This window comes from Neltuma alba, unplaced genomic scaffold (assembly GCF_004799145.2).
Source record: "Neltuma alba isolate B1F8T4 unplaced genomic scaffold, ASM479914v2 tig00000791_pilon, whole genome shotgun sequence".
NCBI lineage: Eukaryota > Viridiplantae > Streptophyta > Magnoliopsida > Fabales > Fabaceae > Neltuma > Neltuma alba.
Window position 1 is genome coordinate 48,709 of NW_021632192.1, and position 22,760 is coordinate 71,468.

The 22,760-nt window shown below is 34.5% G+C and overlaps 1 protein-coding gene across 1 annotated transcript; it reads left to right on the plus strand.

Annotated features, from left to right (window-relative positions):
• Nucleotides 1-6,388: 6,388 nt before the first annotated feature.
• On the plus strand, nucleotides 6,389-15,401 carry LOC114745918 (cysteine-rich receptor-like protein kinase 10). Its single transcript, XM_028934095.1, has 8 exons — nucleotides 6,389-6,785; nucleotides 6,968-7,371; nucleotides 8,567-8,680; nucleotides 8,892-9,058; nucleotides 10,642-10,852; nucleotides 14,105-14,342; nucleotides 14,479-14,629; nucleotides 14,739-15,401. The coding sequence occupies exons 1-8, from the start codon at nucleotides 6,412-6,414 to the stop codon at nucleotides 15,045-15,047; spliced, it is 1,968 nt and encodes a 655-aa protein (XP_028789928.1). The 5' UTR covers nucleotides 6,389-6,411; the 3' UTR covers nucleotides 15,048-15,401.
• Nucleotides 15,402-22,760: the final 7,359 nt, after the last annotated feature.

A 22,760-nucleotide genomic window follows, 5' to 3' on the forward strand; every position in this document is an offset into this window, starting at 1 on the left:
ATGTATGGTGACTGGATTGTGGCTCTGCGGCGGTGACGCTCACAGCGAGGTCCTCAGGTGGTTAGCGAGAATCACTGTCGTGATTTCAGGAATGACCCTAATGGGTATATGGGAGGCTCGAGATTTACGGCTTTGAATACTGATACGGGGGAGGAAAATTCTGAGGTGAATGTTAATAATCAAGGTCAGGATATGAGCAGAGATTCTAGCAACGGCATTGAGAAACCAAATCTGATTCATAAAGCACGTAATGGATATGAGTTGGTTTTAAACAAGAAGAAGCATGTGGACAATTGTAATGGGCCTAAAGCTGATGGTGCGGGTCGAAAGACTTCGGTAGCCAGCCCAATGGAGGCTTACATGAACATTAAGAAAAGAATGGACCAACAGGCCCCATCAAAACAAGCCTCACCTAGTCAGATATGCCAAGTTGCACCAGCTTCTATAGCAGACGATTATACCATGGAAAACCCAATGGCGACACACATAAACACCGTATCCAACCACGATGCTCCACCTAGGCCTCCCCATGCAATGCCCACCCCTACTAATGGCAACGCTACATCCATTAACAATGATGCAACAAACCCGATAGATCCTGGGGCTGGGAGGAATTCGATTGTTATTATGCATTCTAATCCTCTTGTGGAAGATGCAGATGTTGACATGCTTGGGGGAGGTGAAGTAGCCCTTGGGAGTAATGTTCTGTAGAGCTCTTCTTGTTGAGCTTGTGATCGTGCGCATCACTTTCACTATGAATATTATGATTTGGAATTCTCGGGGTAGCGATGGTGCCTCTTTCCATCGTGTTCTTTGTGATTTAAGTAGCAAACATAAGCTGAATTTCCTTGCCTTATTGGAGCCACAACAACCTAAGGATAAGGAAAAGTTAATCTCGCAAAAGCTTGGATGGAAGAATATGCATGTGGTTGAAGTTAGGGGGTTCAGTGGTGGTATATGGGTGTTCTGGGATGACAGCATATTGTTTAATGTTACTTCTATGGGTGATCAGTTTATCCATGGAGCAGTTAATAGTGGTACAAACGAGGAATGGTCTCCCACGATCGTCTATGGGCATCCGAATGCTATTATTCGTCGAAGTCTTTGGACCTCACTTGGAAGCTTACAAGGTTCTATCAGTGGAAAATAGGTGGTAGCGGGCGACTTCAATACAATCTCCCAGCATGAAGACCGCCTTGGTTCTGTGTCTGGGAACAATAGAAGGGTAAAACGGCCTTTCGGTGAATGGATTCTTGCTAGTAGTATGGTTGATATAGGGTTCTGTGGGCCATGCTTTACTTGGGGACGAGGATCAAGTCAAAGTAGAATTGATCGCTTTCTCGTCAATGACTTATGGTATGATTAGTTTCCAAACGCCTCTATTGTTCACCTTCTGAAATTCAAATCCGACCACTGCCCGGTGCTTTTGAAGACGGAGAACTCTCCTTGACCTATGATAGCTAAGCGCCCGTTCTGATTCTTTGCTCCTTGGTTGCTTCATGTGGATTTTGCTAGCTTTGTTAGGAATAACTGGGTGGAACGTAATGATTGGAATATGTCCATTTCAACATTCACCAACAGCTCATCAGGATGGAATGTTCAAGTCTTTGGCCATATACAACACGATAAAGAAAAGCTTTATAGAAGACTTGATGGCGTTAACCGAAAAATTGCGTTGGATGGGTTTTTTGCCAGATTGGATCGTATCCAGAAGGAGGTATGGTATGAACTTGAAAAAATACTCTCGAGGGAGGAGATGATATGGCACCAATATTCTCATGCTCAGTGGTACGTTAATGGTGATTGGAACTTGCGCTACTTTCACGTAAGGGCGAATGGTAGGAAAAGGCGAAATAGAATTGAAGCTTTGAAGCTTGAGTTAGGAGAATGGTCTTACGATGTGGCTGAGATCATGGCTATAGGGAGCAGATTCTTTGAAAAACTATACACCGAAACATCCACGACCCTGAATTCTCTTGAGTTTCACTATACTTATCCTCTTATTGATGAGTTTCATATGAACATCTTGGCTAAACAAGTGGATGATACAGAGATTAAGCATGCTTTATTTGATATGGGCCCCCTCAAGGCCCCAGGCCCTGATGGTTTAAGCCTGCTCTTTCACCAAAGTCAATATGACACTATTGGGGGTTCTGTGATGAAATTTGTTAAGGAAATCTTTAGGGATCTAAGCCTAATCCGCACAATTAATGGGACTCAGATTGTGTTAATACCAAAAATTGATCACCCTGAGACGATTCGTGACTTTCGCCCGATTAGCTTGTGCAATGTGATTTATAAAATTGTAACTAAGGTGATTACTAATAGACTCAAGCCAGTTATCCCTATGGTGGTAGCGCCAAATCAATGCAGTTTTGTGAGCATAAGGCATAGTTCAGATAATATTATCCTTGCACAGGAGATCATTCACTCAATGTGTAGCATGAAGAAGAAGCAAGGATTTATGGCTTTTAAGATTGATCTTGAGAAGGCTTATAATAGAGTTCGTTGGGATTTCATCTTTAATTGCTTAAAGGAGCTCAACATCCCAGAATATATAAGTTGGGTTGTATACCATTGTGTATTATCTCCTCATTTCCAACTGCTTTGGAATGGTTTTACTGCTAGTGAATTTACACTGTCTCATGGTGTTCAGCAAGGGGACCCGATTTCTCCTTATCGTTTTGTCCTAGCCATTGAACGACTAGGACACCTAATTCAGAGTGCAGTGAATGATGGGGAGTGGCATCCCTTCAGACTTAGGAAGAAAGGTACATCTATTTCCCACTTGTTCTTTGCTGATGACCTTATTTTATTCGCCAAGGATGATATGGAGCAGGCATGAGTAGTTAAGGCCATTCTAGATGACTTTCGTGAGATATCTGGCCAATGAGTTAATGCAAGCAAGTCTAGGATTTTCTTCTCAAAGAATGTCAACCATAATAGACAAACAGAGATTAGTGAGTTTCTGAACTTTGCCCCTTCTTTAGACCTAGGCAGATATCTTGGTATGCCTATCCTTCATAAGAAAGTGTCAAATTCTACGTACAAGTTCATCCTTGATAGAATGGATTCTCCATTATCGAGTTAGAAGGCGAATGTTCTGTCTCTTGCAGGCTGTCACATGTTGATATCCGCTTTAGCTTCCACCATACCCACTTATGCTATGTAGACGACTCCGCTACCTAGTGCTATTTGTTCAGAAATCGACAAACTATGTAGGAACTTCCTATGGGGATCCAACACCACTTTGAGGAAAATACACCTTGTCTCGTGCGATACCATTTATAGTAGGAAAGAAGAAGGTGGCTTGGGGCTACGGGCAATGCAAAGCGCAACTTACTAATCAAGCCTACTTGACCAGGCTAGGGTGGGCAATGATAAACCGTAAAGATTCCCTATGGGTTCATTTCCTACGTGAAAAATACAAGGCCGGTGATGATCTGATTCCCAAGGTTGAGAAACGTAGATCTGAATCTCGAACAGGGAAAGGCATTTGTGATAGTTGGAAGAATGTAATCGACGGGCTCGCTTGGAGGGTGATGAATGGGCGAAACACTTTATTTTGGCGCGACATCTGGGTTCCTCACCTTGATCCTCTAGCGAGCTACGTTACTGTTCCTATCCCACAGGAGGCTTTGAGTTGGAAGGTGGGAGATTGTGTTACACCCTCGGGGGCTTCGAATTGGCCGATGTTCACTGGGTACCTTCCCCAATGTATACTCTCGGCAATCAATCGCGTGCACGTGCAGATAAACGGCTGTGATGACTTCCTAGTGTGGCGGTAGTCCTACTCTGGTATGTTTACTCTTAAATAAGCTTATACCCAGATTGCAAGCCAGAATAGCATCCTTAACCGGTCCTTGTGCAAGCTCATTTGGAAATTGCTCGTCCCACAAAGTTGTCAAACCTTTCTATGGTTATGCGCGCAGAACATGCTGCTTACAAACCTGTCTAGGTTTAAGCGTGGTTTAAGTAATTCTGGGGACTATGGTGTATGCTTGGGGAGACAAGAAACAGTTCTTCGCATACTTAGAGATTGTAGCCACAGTAAGCAGGTCTGGTCTGCTCTACTGCCACGTGTATGGAGGAGTCATTTCTTTGACATGTCTGACACATCCACTTGGCTTGCATGGTGTATATGTCGGAGGGTTTCTATAAAGGGCTTCAAATTTACACTCTGGTTTCCTATAGTGTGTCAAAATATTTGGCTTAGTCAGAATGAACGTTGGTTCAAGAGTCTAAGGCTGGACTACTGAGTCTCTCTTAGCTCGATCCCAAAAGTATCTGGCTTGGGGTGCTCGAAACCCTGCTCCAAACCAAAAGGGCAGCTCAACATAGATCAAATGGAAACCACCTCCACTAGACGTTGTGAAGATTAACATAGATGGTTCTCATTGCTTCGAATGTAGACAGTGCTCGTGTGGTGGAGTATTTAGTGACCATAATGGCGTGTTCCTTCAGGGGTTCATGTATAAGGTTGGCCCGGGATCAGTCTTCACAGGTGAAGCTTGGGGGCTCTTGTGAGCACTCAAGCTAGCGTGGGGTACCAGCTCACGAAAAATAATTATTGAAAGCGATTGCAGTGATTTAGTTAGCATTGTTCAATCAACAATCCCTTATGAACACCCGGACTACAATGCCCTGGTAGAGATCCAGCAACTGTTGGAACAAGAATGGCAGGTAGAAGTGGTCCTCTATGCCAGTGATGCGAACTCTGTGGCGGATGCTTTGGCTGCTGAAGCTGGAAGAGCCGTGGTTGACTTCACTCTGTTGCATAGACCCCCAGTTTTTATTCGCGATTTTCTTCATAGGGATGCACCTCATAGTGTAATCCTTGATACTTTGGGTACTTATTAGGTTCATCTCGCTCTTTGTAATTAAAAAAAAAAAAAAGAATGAGGAAGCAGACGAAAAGACTTCCACTCCTTCCTCTCCTCATTAATTTGCGTGGGGCCTGTATCTTTTCCTGATTCTCTGGCGCTTACTCCCCTCTCTCTCTAACTTACATACTCTCCCTCTTAGGGATGGTAACGTAGGACTTGTTACAGGTTAGGTTAGGATTAAAAGATATATTTGTTTAATAATGAGTTGGTTTTTAGCCAACCCTTATTTATTGTGGTGGGTTGATGGGTTGACCCATCAACTATTTTTTTTTTAATTTGTTATTTTTTAAATATTTTTTTCTTATACAATATAGAAAAAATATAATGAAATTTTTATTCTTCTTTCAAATATTTGATTGAAAACATCAAATAAATAATATTGGCTTTTTTTTTAAATTTTTTAGATGGGATATAAAATATAATAATATAATTATAATAATTAAAAAATAACCAAAAAAATAAATGCAGGCTAACTTGTTGCAGTTGTGGATTAGGCACTGTGGGTTAAAACTTTTTTTTGCTGGCAGCTTGACTTTTAACTAACTCTAACATATCATTTTTAGTGGGTTGGCTGGTTGGACCCACTTACCAGCTCTACTCCCTCCGTTCTTTTTTATAAGCAACCTTAAACTCCATATAGGCCAAAAAGTTGGTTAAAATTGGTGAGAAACAATAAATATGTAGAAATTAAAAGTTCTTTCTTCAAAATACTCTTATTTATAGAAAAGAGAAGGCAAAAGAAAGAAAATAAGAAAATTATCATAATAAAGAGAGTTATGAATGAGAGAGAACGTGTGATGACAAAAGATGATGGTTTGGAAAATGAGATAATAAATATATTGAATATTAAAATAAGTAATTAGTGTGAGCAAAATAAAGAATTTGCTATAAAAATTTAAGATAACTTGTAAATGTTGCTTATATTTAAGAACAAGAGAGGAACGGTAGTTGTTATTTATAAAATAGGACAGAAGGAGTATTATATTTAATTGGTATTTAATATAACACCTAATCAACTAATTTAACTAGATTAATATGTTAGTTAAATTAGTTAATGTGATATTGTTTTTATAAAATACCTTAAGTATCTTTTTAAATTTTTTCAATTTCTCTCTTAATTATTATTGGAAAAATATTAATAGGTTCAATTTTAAAAAAATTATGAATACTTAGGAAAAACATGTCATATTTCTTATAATTAATTAACTTACCTAACTTCCTTAATCTAATCAAATTAGTTAAATAAGTCTTATATTAGGGACCAGAAGAGTATATGCTCTTTCAAATCAATTTTCCTACAAGTAAAGAAAGCACCAGGAAAATTAACAAGAGAAAATAACAATGATAAGAGACCAAGTTAGGAGTATTTCAACTAAAGCATCAATTTCCACGATACAATTCTTAACATATACTCGTCAAAATTTATCTCGTCCACATATTTTGCGCGATTCATCATCAATTTATCTATCCATTTATATTCGTATACACGGCACTTCAAAATTGAAAAATCCTCTATGACTCCGTGATGGAATCCTCAAAACCCATTATCACCGTCCCAGGAGTAACTTCAATCGTCTTCTTCATAGTTGTCAGCTTCATCAGAACTGGTATTTCTCAGACACCGAATTACGTTGGAGACGACTGTCATAACAAGACTTCACAAGCTCTTACAGCCTCCTACAAAGCCAACCTTAACCAGCTACTCTCAAGGCTGTCCAACGATGCTTCCATGAGCAAACACTTCAGCAACAACGCCATCGGAAACACCACTAACGCCGCCGTGTATGGCCTCTACGACTGCCGTGATGATGTTGCTCAATCCTTCTGCCAGTTCTGTGTCTCCACTGCCACGAGAGAGGTTCTCCAACGTTGCCCAAGTCAATATTCTGCTGTAATATGGTACCAATCTTGTGTTTTAAGCACGCCTATGTTCTCAAACTCCTTCTATGTAATTAACAAATCTTCTGTGTTGTTTTTACTGTATAGAAAATTTTAAATCTGACGATGGCACCCGTACTAGCTAACACGGACACTTTAACTATTCTTATGCCAGTTTTTGTTTAATTTCAATTGCAACATAGGTACAGCTACTGCATCCTGCGATACTCTAACGAGAACTTCTTTGGGAAGGCGATGATGAGCCTGTCATGGTCGGCGGAAGGAGAGAAGAAGGTGTTGGATCCGATGGAGGGGAAGAAGGTGGAGAGTTACATAAGAAGTCTGATCGGGGAAGCCACGGAGGAGACAAACAGATTGAGCGCATGGGGAGAGTTTAATTTAGGTGGTGGAACAAGATATGCGCTGGTACAGTGCAGTAAAGACCTTACCAGTGAGGGTTGTAGGCAGTGTTTGGAGGCTATGGTGAACAAGGCAATTCAATGCTGTGAGCAGAAGCAAGATTGGCAAGTGGGAACGCCAAGCTGTATGGTCAAGTACACTAATTACATGTTTTACCAGTCACCATTTTCTCATAATCCTAGTACAGGTAAAATAGTGAGATAGACATGTTAATTTATTCAGTAGTTACGTTTGGCATTAAATTTCTTAAATCTTAAATTTGACATTAACCATAGAGTAATTTGCAATTGACGTTTCAAAACTTAACAAAGATATTCCAAAAATTGACACGTATATAAAATTTATTCATTTTTTAAATTCTAACGTTTTGTCTTCAGTTCAAATTAAATGGTCTTTTTCCACTCAAAAAATTAAATGGTCTTTTGGTTTTCTCGCAGTTTGCATCTCCTCCCGCAATATGCTAATTCACTCCTAGGGGTGAAAGCAATCAAAATATGCTTTATGAATTGGATTTTTATAAAATTTTCAACTATAACCTTTTTTCTTTCTTCATATTTTATAAACATTGTTATCTTAAAAAATACTCTTCTAGTCCTTAATATAAGATCTAATTAATTAATTTGAATAGATTAAAGATGTTAGTTAAATGAGTTAATATGGTATATTTTTTCAAAACACCCTAATCATTTTTCTTAATTTTCTCCCTCCCCTTCCTACTTGATTATTGTTGAGAGAATATCAATAGGTTTATTTTTAAAAAAAATAATAAATATGTAAAATAGATCTTACATATAGAACTAATATCATTTCTCAAAAATTAGGTAATATGCTAAGGACATGAGGAGTAACTTCTAAATCCTAATAAAGGCATTCTTGTTTGCAGGGGGATTTTTTTTTTTTTATAAAAAAGAAAGACAAGTGGGTTCAACAACCTCTATTTATTGCTTATAAAGAGAGGAAAACTGCTTTTTTTGTTTGTTTTTTTTTTGGCCCCGGGGGGGGGACGGGTGGTGGAAACTCGTCCTTGGTGCTTTTGACTTGGTCAAGCTTTAAAAAGCAAGCATTAAGTTGGAGAGATAATGACCTGGCCTGGTGTGGTTGTGTGGTGTGAATTTGATAGAAACTAAAGTTTTCTGCAATAAATTAAATAGATTAGATTCTATTACTATAATCGAATGTTTGCTCTATTGTATTGGATACATTCTTTTTCTTAAAACTCATTCGTTTCTCTTAATATATCGATATAAATATATATATATATATATATATTGCAAACTTTTATGCTACTTTACCTTTTGTTAAATTTCTTTTTTCTGTGAGGTTCAATATATATTAAGATATGTTGTAAAACTTTTTATGCTAATTATTTGTCAATGTTGCAGCCAATCATGGAGTTAGCAAGTCAAAAGCCTTGATCATAAGCACAAGTGTATTAGTAACTGTGACTGTACTCAGTTTTTCTTTCTACCTCTTCAGACGAAGCAAGAGGAGGAAAGGTATCACAGTACATGAATTTTCAATCTAATCATATCAATAATATCTTTCACAGTTAATTTTAATTTGTCTCATTTCATCACATCACATCATTTGACCCACGTTTTTAGATGGTATCCTTTCACTTGTCAAATTGTTCAAAGCTCTCACACACTTGTCTGAATAAACATGTGCCATACAATCAAACTGTGACTTGACATAATTTCCTTGTAGATGAAACGTCATTGGAGAGCACTCCAATAGTTTATGACCCTTCCCAAAGAGATAGTTCACTAAATACTGACCTTCCCATTGTCCCTTTGCTTGCGATTCAACACAGCACTCATCACTTTTCAGAAGATTCTAAATTGGGAGAAGGTGGATTTGGCCCTGTCTATAAGGTACTATATTTTGATTTAGAAGTTTGAATTATCAAATGGTTTGATTATTTGTTTTTACTAAATGTTTGTTTTGATTATTAATATGGTTTCCTAGCTTGAATTTACGATGGACTCATTATTATCATAAACAATTTTAGTTGAGCCTTTATTATTGAACTTATATGAGCAACTAAATGATACAAAGATGGTCAATAACATGTTTTCTTTTGATATATATATATATATATATATATATTTATATACCTTGTGAGAGCTTCTACTTTGGTCATTAATGAACATTTGTCCCTCTGCTTTGAGGGTCTTATATCGGATAAGCTAGAAAGTGAGGTTTATTATATTAAGGAATTTGGTTATTGTATTTTCACGGAGAATTTAATTCTCATTACATTAGGTAGAATGTTTAAATATGAATGGACCTGAGTTGATGTGGACTGAATCCTACACATATGCTTGAGGTCAATACAATTTTCTTTCTCTCCTATACTTCCTTACATTGTGTGTGAAATTCAAAGTTAAGTGTCGCTGGCAAACATTTTTATGGGCAGTTGTTGGAGGGACACTAAAAAAAAAAAACAATAATTAATGGCAAAATTTGCAAATTGTTATAAAAAAAATTGTTACTAATCAATAAGTAATGAACTTATGTCGCTAAACTCATTAGGACTGGTTCAAATTGAGTTGCATTGGTGGGCAAGGTCAGTTAAAAGTAAAAGAGTTAAGGTGCAATTATGATCTTGATCTTATTTTTTAGATACAATTTTAACCCTAATCTTTTTGGTAGTTCAATTTTGACCTAATCTTTTTTTTTTGGGTGTGCAATTTTGCCCCTAATCTTTTTAATTGGTAGTTCAATTTTGACCTAGTCTTTTTTGTGTATGCCATTTTGCCCCCAAGGGTCAAAATTGCACCACTAAAAAGTCAAGGGTAATATTGCACATGAGAAATAAGATCATGGTCAAAATTACATCTTAATCCAAAGTAAAATTTGGCCAAATTGTAAAAATACAAGCAAAGTAAACTTAAGTAGTGAGTCAAGTGTTGAAAGAAATCAACCATCCTCACTAGCTTCCACCTAATATGCTTAATATTTTTTATTTGGTGAATGCTTAATATTATTTTTAAATAGTACAAGGAAACATTTTTCCTTTCAACACGATGAAAAATATTTTTTAATTTATATGTAATATAAATATGGAAGACGTTTTTCATTTTACCATTCTAAATTTGTTATATATATATATAAATGTATTAAATTTTAAAAAAGGAATTTAAGTAAAAATTCAGAATTATTTTGGATGACCTGACTCCGCTTGTATTCACTAGTTTCAACCCAATTAAAGACCTATCTATATTAAGCCAAGGAAGGCCCTTGAGTTAGAAAAATACAATGCGCCCTACAAGAAAATAGGGCCTGGATTAGGCTACAAGGTCACACCCACACACATACACACATATATATTGTCACCTCAACTCAATCCTTATATGCTTCTTGTTTATCATATAATTACCGTATAGGATATTTGATTTGGCCTGATCAAACATATAGTATCTCTTTGAAATCATATATCAACCTTTTTCATTAGGGAACACTACCAAATGGAAAGGAAATTGCTGTGAAAAGACTCTCTCAAACTTCAGGTCAAGGTTCACAGGAATTCATGAATGAAGTGATATTCATAGCAAAATTGCAACATAGAAACCTTGTTAGACTTTTGGGTTGTTGCATGGAGGAAAATGAAAAGTTGCTTGTATTGGAGTACATGCCAAATTCTAGCCTTGATTCACACCTTTTTAGTATGTTTTCTAAACTCTCTTTCTCTACCATTTTTAATTTTTATCTCTACAAAAAATAGCAAATTAGTGGCAAAATTTGCAAATTGCGTTAAAAAATCATTTGATAACTACTTTACTTTTTTTTTTTTTAGAAGTTTATGGCTCCAAAGTAGTATCATGAATGACAAGGTTAATTTTATATGGTTTCAACCATGAATGTATGTGTTATGTTTCTTAGAGCATGAATTCACATGTTTAACACATGTATTATTCACGGTTGGTTGACCGCTTGTATGACTAGTAGTATAATATAATATATGGCATAATTATGTGAATCCACTAACTTTTCTTGCAATGATCCCTTTTAAATAGGGATGAGGTGCGAATATGTCCCGGAAGTATACAGTCAGGAGCTATAAGTATCTGAAAGTTTTTTAAGTTTTAATGTTGTCCTGAAAGTTGCTAAAATACAGCAATGTCATCCTGTAGTTGAAAATGCTAAATTTGACCATTTTGTTTGTCTGAAAATCTTAGTTGGCACTATCAGATGGCACTCATAATCCCACTTATTGCCACCTCACCTCAGTGTTTTTGTCTTTTACCCTCTCTCATCATCTCTCTTTAGTCTTTTCTCATTCTTTTCCAGACTCCTCCACTTTCTGTACAGTTTCTTCATTTCTTCAGTCATTGCGCCCATAGCCAATGTCGTCCCCACTCACCAAATGCTTTTCTTCTTCTCCTCCCTCCATACGCTGGCCGACTTCCCTGACTGTAACCATAACTCGACGGACCGTAGGTGTTCTCTCCTGTTACTTTTCTCAGTTCGAGTGTCCGTTCCTCTTGCAAGCAGTCATTGCCATCGTCCTCTTTCTAACCTCACTGTTCGCCGGCGTCTTCGATTCAACCTTCTCTCTCATTCTTCAAGCTAATTAGTTGTTCTCATTTTTTTTTCCTTTTGTCTCTTCCTATGGCCCTTCTCGGTGCTACTTCTTCCATCTTGACAATGCTAAGCTCTCTCTCTCTCTCTAAGACCCAAGCAGGCAAGACAATGACGGGATGAGTCTTTTTTCTTCAATGAATTTCAGTTTTTGTCATGTGCTGAAATTTACTCTTGTTCTTGCTCTGAAATTTCTTTCCTCTTCTTCTTGCTCTATATAATTTTGGGCCTGTATCTTTGAATGGATCTTTACCAGCTGAAGGAAACATACCACTGTTACAGCATAACATACACACAGAAATAATTTTTTATTGCTTTGGGCTGTGAACGTCGATGTTGGTTTGAAATTTTTTGGCCACAGGATATCATGCTGCATTGTGTTTTTTGTTGAAGTCATTGTCATATATTACTGTGAGAACAAAGAAAATAAAGAAAAAAAGTTCATGATTCTATATGTTACGAAGAATAAAGATGACGGGGTCAGAAGGAAGCGGAGGTGGGGGAAGAGAGAGAGCCGAGGGTTTGCTGGTACTCGAAAGGAAGAGTGGGGGAGATAATGAGGTGGGTGACGTTGGAGAGAAGAAGCAAGAGATGATGAGATGGCATATTACGTGGCTACCAAATAAGCAACTTGGTCAAACTTAACAGTCCAAATTAATTGGGATAATAGGGTGACATTGCAATGTTTTTGTAACTTCTGGGGCGATATTGAGACTTAAAAAATTTCTAGATACCCATAGCTCCTAACTGTATACTTTCGGAGCAAATTTATATCTTATCCCTATTAAATATTAAGGTTTCATGAGGAACAAATCAGTACATTTCAGACTTTTCTCCTTACAAATTTATCCTATTCTCTTATTCTCTTATATATAACTACACTGCCTTAATGTTTGCCCATAGCTTTTTTTTTTTTTTTTAAATAAGAGTGTTTGCCTACAGTTTGTTTGTTTTTTTTTTATTGATCTCCATTACTGTTCACACGTGCGATGCTATCATCAAATATGTAAGGTCTCCATTGATGCTATACCAGCTAACACTTTTTAACTCAATTTGCCAACACAAACATTGCCACAAAACTGTCTGGCTTCTACTTTGTGTGTGTGCGCGCGCGCGTGCGCGCGTGTGTGTTGGAGGCGTTTCCAAGTTTCGACTATGCGTTTGACCTCTTTCTTCGTTGGATTTTTATTTAGTTAGATAATAGAAAGGTTATAGATTAACATGTTTTAGAGACATTAGATACCCTATAGTGATAAAACAAATGAAACTCAAACTGTCATGCCCATTACTATTTTTACCCATTTAGTGGCATAGGGAAGTATTATGGTTCAAACAAACTATGAATTAAGTCCCATAAATTAAAATTTGCATTTTAGTCATTGAGTTACTATTCAATCATTTGGTATTTTTAATTTTTTTTAGTCTAGCGTTGAAAATAAATAACTAATTATAAAAATATCATATAAAGGGGACTCAAGTTTTTAATTAAAGCTCTCTGAATTCTCTATAAGGAAATAAGCTATAAATCTAGACATTGATCCTGCCAATTGTTGTAGTATCTTTGGTGGAACATCAGTACTGTTCATTTCGTCAAATAATGTCTTGTAGATTTAATCCCTATCCTGAAAAATTGATATCATGAGCTCTAAATGTGCAATTGAAGTGATCTATGTCTTTTTTTTTTTTTTTAAAGATTGATTTATGCTCTTCCTTTTATAAAATCATCATGACCAAGCTTATTTTGCTTCTATGCTTTATGTCATACTTTTTCTTACTATGTAATTTAGGAGCTTTAGTGCATTTCTTTTGATAAATTGGCCTCTTCAGTCATTCTTTGTGCCCTATTTTTTCAGTATCTCATCTTCATCTTAATGCATGCTATCATAACATGAAATATTCATGTCATGCAACTCTCAAAACCTCATCCCACCTCATCACACTTGATTACAAAATTTCACAACTTGCATACTTCAACTATTTTAGTACATTGTGTCCTTTGTTTTTTTTTCATGCATTCTCCTCCTCTTGTTATTGGTAACTATTATGGCTAGTTAATGAAAGACGAGGTTAAGGAGAATCTTAGTAGCAATATAACCATTCAAGGACTAAAGTCATGTTCAATCATTGTACAATTCTTACATAACATTGTCAAGACTTGCATACCATATTTAGACATCAATTGATGATAGAAACACAAGCAGTTATAAATTTTGTTGTTTTGTTATACATTATGCAACAAAATTTTAAATGGTGAGTCTCTTAGAAAACAACTAACAAAAATTTTTTTCCTCCCTCAAATGCTGTTGTCAAAATTTTTCTTGGAAAAAAATTTTCAGATGAAGAAAATAGAAAGAAACTGGATTGGAAACAAAGATTACATATTATTAATGGAATTGCAAGAGGACTTTTGTATCTTCATGAAGATTCTCGACTTAAAGTAATTCATAGAGATTTGAAAGCCAGCAATATCCTTTTGGATTATGAGATGAACCCTAAAATATCAGATTTTGGATTGGCAAGAACCTTCGAAGGAGTGCAAAATCAACAAAATACAAGACGAATAATGGGTACATAGTAAGTGTTAGATACACATTGATCATTTACCTTTTTTAACTTTTAAATTATCCATCTCAAAAAATTAGTATTTGAATTGTTTGAAAAAGTTTAGTTCATGGATGACTCAACTGCTATTTGAATTGATTGAAAACAGTGGTTATATGGCTCCGGAATATGCTATGGAAGGATTATTTTCAGTGAAATCAGATGTTTTTAGTTTTGGAGTTCTTTTACTAGAAATTATATGCGGGAAAAGGATTAGTGGCTTCTATCTCTCTGAACATGGTCAAAGTCTTATACTTTATGTAAGTTATTTTACTAATCTTATCTCCTCAAGGAATTTTGATTTTATAGCAATAATCCAATCTTAGCCCATTCGATATTTCAAATAGAAAAATTGGCTATTCCTTGCAGGCTTGGAATTTGTGGTGTGAAGGAAAATGGTTGGAGTTGATGGACCCAATACTAGAAAATTCATACATTGCAAATGATGTTTTGAAGTGCATACATATTGGTTTACTTTGTGTTCAAGAAGATGCAGCAGATAGACCAACCATGTCCACTATTGTTGTCATGCTTGCAAGTGACACAATGACCTTTGCCAGACCTAATCGTCCTGCATTTTCAGTAGGAAGAATGGTCCTAGGAGATTCATCTACTTCAAAAAATTCCAAAGATGCTTCTATTAATGAGGTAACCTTGTCTCACATCAAACCCAGGTGAAAACTAATTTGATAGATGACTATATAAATCCTCTATATAGCAACTACAAAATCAAGTGGGCTTTTTTCATCTTCTTAAGCTAGATGAAGAAGAAGACATTGGACAATCTGGAACAAGGTTTAATTATCAATTAAAACCAAATGATGAGATAAGACTTCTAGGTTATTAACTACGACATATGAAAGAAATTCGCATCGGTCCGTCCCTGCCTAAAGTGTATTTCTGGGTATGTATCTTATGACGCCCTCACGTCTTATATAGTTATCAAAGAAGGTGATAAAATGGTCGGATAAAAGTGTAAAATTTTATCCTTTTTACAAAGAAGGCTTCTCATATTCACTACTTAGAATTTAATTTTTCTACATTGTGTGCATGCATATTTGATTTATTAGTATGTTAAATAATTAACTGGTTCCAATTCTACCGAATACTTGTTCATTCCTAGAATGTGGATATTCTTTGTGGAGAAAACTCCTTATATTTTATTTAAATAATTGTAAATAATTAATTGGATTTTATAAGTTGGGGCCAAATCTTGAACCATGTTTTTTTTGGTAACGATCTTGAAACATTTTATCATAATTAAAATATTTTTACGGTATTTTTGTTCCAAAAGTGCTAAATATAACATCCTGAGTTTTTAGCCTTTAAGAGAATTAGGAAAATTAATTGTTTCCCCAAAATGGCTATTTTAAGTATTTATAAAATTTATGAAAAGATTATTTCCCCAAAAATGACCTAAATAATTTTAAAGTTAATTTTGGATTTTAAAGGGGCTATTTTGTTGAAAATCCAAAAAAAATTGCTAGAGGATTATTTTTGAGCTGAGATTCTTAGAAAAATTATTTTATGAGTTAAGGAATTTAATTATCGCATAAAATCCTTATAATGTGTTAAGGATTAATTTATGAAATTAAGGGCTGTTTTCTTGAAAAATTCAAGAAAAATAATTAGGAGTTGATTTTTGGCCCAAAGTTTTTACAAAAATTATTTCATGAGCCAAAGAAGATAATGGAGGAAGAAAATTTATTAAATATACCAAAATCTAATTTCTGGTATTATTTAGTTATTTCAGAAAATTAGAGTAAGGGGTGAAGTTCGCAAGGAAAAAATTGAAGGGCAAAAGAGTCAATTCCCTTCTCACACAATTCTCATGTGCGCTCCCTCAGTTTTAAGCCTCAGATTACTCTCTCCCCTCCCTCATTTTCACCTGCAACTAGAGAGAAAGGAAGGGAGACTCGAGAGAGATTGTGGGAGAGACCAGATGGTCATCGTCGATGAAGTGATCGAAGGGTGGTTTTGGTGCAGCAACCAAATTAAATCCTAAGTCCAATCATTCAATCCGTAAAGCTTCCAATTATAACTATCATATGACTACTCACCTATTTTTTTGCACCTCCATCTCTTGAGTTCTTGGGAATCACTTTTTTATATAACTACTAACCTAGTATTCTATATCATGAGTTTTTTTCTTTCCTAACAACAAACTGATAATCTCCATTAAACAAAAACCGAGGTCCAACAACATAAGCACAAGAAAAGCAAAGCAAAGCAAAACAAAATAACATCAACCAAGATCAATTATAAAACTACATCTATCTCTATCTAAAAGATCCTAAAACTGATTCAATATATCATGATCAAATTTTATTTTTTCGCCATTCAAATTCAAAATTACCTTCAACACTAGTTTGATAGATAATAGAAAATAGAGGAGTGCATATAAATTCATTTTTTAATTTTAAATTTCTATCATATATTGCATCTTTCAATTTTTTTTTGCTATATTAATTCACGTAAGAAAGTTATTAAGTTTCGTATCTTATTTGTTTAATTATTATGAGTGATCAAGGAATTGATCTTAATGAGATGTAAAACAAATTTTTTGAGAAATCGTCTTGCTGTCTCAATAAGTATCTAATGATGAGATCAATGATAATGATGCCTTATTAACACCAACTCCACAAATATATCAACTTATTTTACAATTAAAAACTATAATTAAATCATTATATTATTAATTATGTTTTTATTATATAAATTGTTGTAGGATTATCATCAAAAATACTGAAATATGAAATTAGCATTGGATTAGAGGCAGAAAAATTCTGTCACTAAAAATTTGTAACAAAAATTAGTGATAGAATTAATAACAAAAATTAGAGATAAAAAAATTCTGTCACTAATTTCATTGCTAAAAGTTTATTGACAAAATTATTTACATATTAGCGATAGAATGGGATTCTGTGGCTAATACATTACTAATGTAGCGACAGAAAAATTTCATTGCTTACCCATTAATCTGTTGGCAAATTCAGTGATAAAAAGTTTTTCAACAATCCGTCGAAAATTAGTGATAGAATAATTTTCATTGCTAATTTTGCCAATAATGAGTTGTTTTTTTTAGGTAGTGACTTATTTAACTATAGCTTAGATTTATTTTCTCACCGTAGACTAGCTTTTATTTCCATTAAATATTTCTTTTCAGTGTAAACTTAAACAAAAGTGTAAATGTAAAATTAATGCTCTTTTAAGTGTAAACTGTAAATGTAAAATTAATGGTCAACCAGTTGTTGGTACCAGATACACGTGGGAACAATACTAATCACATTATTAGTTGATACAACCCATGAATTTGTGATAACGTTGGCTCACACATTTTGTGCTAGGGGCAGTGATACAGGCCAACCCGTGGGTTGCTCTGTAATAGGTTGATCTCATATGAGTCGGGTTAAAAAGGCATGGTTGAAGCCAACCCTCACCCATCAACATGGGTTAGCGATTGGCAGCATTTACTTTTTTTTAATTTTTAATTTTTTAAATTTTTCTTATACAATATCCAAAAATATATAATAAGATTTTTGTTTTTTCTTGAAATATTTGATTAAAAGCACCAAATAAATTATATAGATATTTTTAAAAAAATTTTAGATAGGATATAATATAGATTAATATAATTATAATACTTTTAAAAAAATTTAAAAAAATAAATACGGGTTAGCCTGCCAGTTATCGAGCTAATAACCTGCGGCAGGTTATAGGTCCGGTGGTGTGGGTTAACAAAGTTCAATTACGGGTTCAACCTATGTTACTAGCTCTACTTTTTACCTATAAAAAATTGAGCATAAATCCAAAAAATGCACATGAAGCATTGTCGAGAACCTTATCTTCAAGTTAAACATGCAAGTTACCATTAGAACCTTCACATAAAACCAATTTCCTCATAATATAATCATAAAGGATTGATTTTTTTTTTCCAGCACCTGCAAAGTATGTTTTTATATGTTCTAATATGTTATGTTAAACTAGGGGTTAAAGTACAAATTTGTCTCGAAAGCTTTTACTTAAGACAACTAAGCAACCAGAAGTTTTTTAGGTGTAAATTTTCCCAGATGCTTAAATTCGTAACAATTGTGCTCCATACCATTAAAAAACTAACACTGATTATTAAAATTGTAACATTGACAGTTAAATTTTCTAACAGTAGGGGGCAAAATTATTATGATTTTAAACTTTTCAGAGCAAAATTGCACCTAAAAAAACAAAAAGAAATATCCAGGTGTCTATTACTCCTTATTAGTGAAAACTCTTGGGACAAATTTTCGTTAGAATGACAAAACACCTGAGAAGGGAGTGAATTGGGTAACATTAAAAATTTTAAAGATTAAAAAATCATAATATAAATTAAATAAGGTAGAGTTAGAAAGATTTCGACGAAAGAGTAACAAGAGAAAAGAACACAAGCAAATTATACTGGTTTGGTCCAAGCTCTTAACCTATGTCCGGTGCCCAAAGCACCTTTGAGAGTTCTACTATAGTCTCCAAGATTCAATGGGCTCTTGGTGCCTCAGTACAGCCATTGAATTCTCTCAATCATTCCTCCTCACTTCCCATAAGAATGTAACCCACTCAAGACTCCAATGATCTTGAGTATCTCTCAAACTGAGTAACAATAGCTTATACATTTCTCTCTTATAGAGTATTAATGACGATCACTAAAACCTAGGAATACAATTCAAAAAACAAAGCAATAAATGAACAAATTAAATACAGCAGAGTGGTAGTTTGTATTTGTTAATGCTCCATTGAATGCTTCATCTATTTATAGTTGATTTTCATTAACTATCCATTAGACTCAAGCATTGTTACTGTTGTAAAGAGAATTGAATAGGTTGGTAGCTTGTAGCGGTTAAAATGCATTTAATGCTTCTGACATAAAGTGGTTTAACCAACTTCATTTTTTTCATTGAGCTACTAATCCTACGATAATCTTGCTTAAATATGTCATTAGTAAATCACAGAGTCAGGGTGACTAAAGAAAGATCATTACATGAAGTTAAAAACAAGTAATCTTTAAGTTGTCCAAAAGATCAAATACCTCAGCTTGATGAACTCTTCTCAATAAGAAATTCAAGAAGCATGGTTCTCAATAACATTATCAAGAAATATCAAAGCATATAAAAGTTGAAGTAAGGAAACTTGAAGCACATTATCGAGAAATTGGTTTCTTGATAAGTTTTCAAGAAAAACACGATATGCTAGAGTAACTTAGAAAATCTTAAAAGGAAGTTTCTTGAGTAGCTTATGGGTAACAGAAAAAGGTTATTTCGATAAAGTGCTCAAGACCTCAATTACCTTATTGAGAAATACATTTATTGATAACTTTGTTGATAAAAGCTTTTCTTGATAACATTACTGAGAAATAGTGAAAAAAATTTAAGATCAGAACAACTGAGTTGGAGCAAACTATATGGTAGTCTTTAAAGAACTTCACTTTCTTTTATGGGAAAAAAATAAAAATTAAAGAAAATTTCAAGAGACTTAGGTGAGAATAGAAAAAGGACTTAATAAATATGGAACTTGACATCATTAACTTATATTCTCAAGAAGTTTATCAATAAAATAGCTTCTCAGACTATGGCTATGTTTGGTCCTGGGTTCCTCTACCATAGACTATTATAGTAGAAATCTACGATGAGCCTGTAATCCTCATTCTCATCATACCACCAAGGGAAACGATCTCCTAATTTCTTCTAGTTGACTGACTCCTCTGAGCCACTATTATTCCTACAACACACCATGTCTATAACTTCTTGCAACACAATGACCATAACAATCCACTAAATGAACAGCAATATTTTCCCTCAAATCATAGCATTACAACTGATGCCAGAACTTTTACTTTGATACCAAAAATATAACACCTGCAACTTATACTAAATAACTAACTAATTAGAAGTAAATAGAATCACATTTGATGGCTACAAGTTTGAAAAATTTTGTTCTTGGGTTACTATTCACAATAACCCATATTTTGGCCAAATTTTGAAAAATCATAAATAATTCTAAAAAAACTAATATTGAGTGATTCCAAGTTTTATTGGAAGCTCTTTCGATTACCTTTTGATGCAAAATAGTTTTTGAATGAATTGTCTTCAAATTTGAGCCCAGATTAATTTTCAAAAAGTACTGTTCATTTGGTTATTTTTTAATTTTTCAGTATTTTTGCTTAACTTTGGATAGACATAACTTCTTGTACAAATATCCATTTTATACATGTTACCACTCCTTTTAAAGATAAAAATGAGATCTATTTCCATGTAAAATTTCATGGCCCAAATCATTCAATCAGTCAGAATCACATTAGTCAAAATTTGACCCTGAATTGTTGACTTTTCTCTCCTAATTGCTTTGCCTTTTCATACTTAAGCTCTAGCTTGTCATGCTATTCATTTAATCACATTTTTGGGGATAATGGCATTCTTTGGCATAAATTTGCATCAAAATATAGCATAACATAAGGTCATCCAAAAGAGATTAATTACAAATATCCACATATTTTCTAGAAAGGGACAAAGTCATGTGATGTTTCATAACATTAATCATTCCTTTATGCATTAATCACCTCCTTGCCTTTTTTCTTTGATGTTGTAGGCCCTAGGATTTGTTGGAATATGGGAGGGGTAAGATTCATAGAAATCTTAGTAGCATAGCACTATATTTACAATGTCACACAAGTAAAGTATTACATGCCACATGCTCTAGCTATCACAAGCTATAAACTTCATTCACATGCCACGGAAAGGAAATACATGCTTCTTATTCAATTTACTCAACATTGCATAAGCCAAGGCATTTTATGCATGGAGTTATACATGACATAATATTATAATCTCATCCACATCATGGCATAGTAATAAAGCATAACACATAGCAATAAACACAATTCAAGGTAACATTTAAATGGTAATTGCTAGCTACCTCTTGTAAGCTTTTCCCTTGGTGCCTTAAGCTCTTTCTTGGGCAATTCTTCCTTCTTCTTTGATGCTAGACCTATTGATAGGATATTCTACATTATTATTCCATCCAATACACTAGTCACAAAACCCTTAAGCCCCTTTTTCTTTAATTTTAGGGTTAATATGCCTATCTTTGATTCCTTAAATCTCTTAGGTCATTCCTACATAATTTTTCATTTAGAATCCAAATATCAATTTAGATTTATGAAAATCCAATTCCTCCCCATTGATCCCCATTTGGCCGAGAGGTACGCTCTTGAGATTCAAAATTTTTATTTTCAATTTTATTCCTTCCAAGGTTCCTTTCTTGGTGTTTTCCCATACCATTTCATCATTTAAACACATTGGAAGCATCAAATTGATTGGAATCCAGCTCTAACCCTCTCAACCTCTCTTGGGCGAAAAAACACACAAGGTTTGGGGGTTTGATTTTCCATCAAAACTCAAGCATACCCACTTGTTTCCTATCCTTTTCTAATGCTACATCAATGTTACAATTACTTGGCCAATTCTTAGACATTATGGTGCTATTTGGACAGCATTTCCCCCCGAGGGAATTGGCCTTCCAAGCATCAATAATTCATCACCAAAACAGCCCATAATCAAAGCCAAATGATAGCCTAAACAATAAGCAATAAGCTTAGAAGATTACCATGATGATTGCTTAGCTTGATTATGCTTTCTCTCTCTAGGGTTTCTTGTTCTCTCTCTTAAATTTCAAGAGCAAAATGGTCTCCCTTATGTCTCTCAAAGGTGTCGAGTTATGAGTGTGGGAGGTGTCACATCTTGAAAATTTCATATGGATATAGGGAGTTAAAAATTTGAATGAGGGCCAATATAAAAAATAGATAGAGGGATAACATAACTTTTGATGTGAAACCCTGGTAGGATCCGGGCTGGTATTTTTAGAACTATTAATGTAGGAAGGGCAAAACGGAAAAATTTGAGAAAAATTCTAGAAAATTCCCAAAAATATAGTAAAAAGGTAAATTAGAGGTTTTGGAACCTCGATGGAGGCCCTAAAGGAGAAATTGGTGTGAAAATATATCATTACGGAATTTCTTGAAAATAGAGGTTTTTTTGGGAAAATAGTAAAAAAATTAGAGAAAATAATTATCTTAAATAGTTAGAGGCCTCAATAATTCTGAAAGGAATATGAAATAATTATCTAATTATTTTTTTAGAATTTAAAAAATTGATTTTGGGCCTTGGAAGTGCGAGAAATTATTTTTGGGATTTTATTTCCCATAGTCTCACCAATAAGGACCTATTTGGGAAAAATTCAAAATAAATAGTTAGAGGTGGAGAAAAATTCTAAAAATTTTCAGACCATATCCTTATAATAGAAGAGGATTTTTCATGGGGAAAATGTGATTTTCGAGGTCTGGAAAAATTATGAAAAGTTACGGGTGAA

What these genes read in the sequence shown, in the direction of transcription:
- LOC114745918 (XM_028934095.1), top strand. Translation starts at nt 6,412, where the DNA reads ATGGAATCCTCAAAACCCATTATCACCGTCCCAGGAGTAACTTCAATC. An exon ending in CAATATTCTGCTGTAATATG is followed by an intron (nt 6,786 to 6,967) that starts GTACCAATCTTG and finishes ATTGCAACATAG; the next exon opens with GTACAGCTACTGCATCCTGC. An exon ending in AGACGAATAATGGGTACATA is followed by an intron (nt 14,343 to 14,478) that starts GTAAGTGTTAGA and finishes GATTGAAAACAG; the next exon opens with TGGTTATATGGCTCCGGAAT.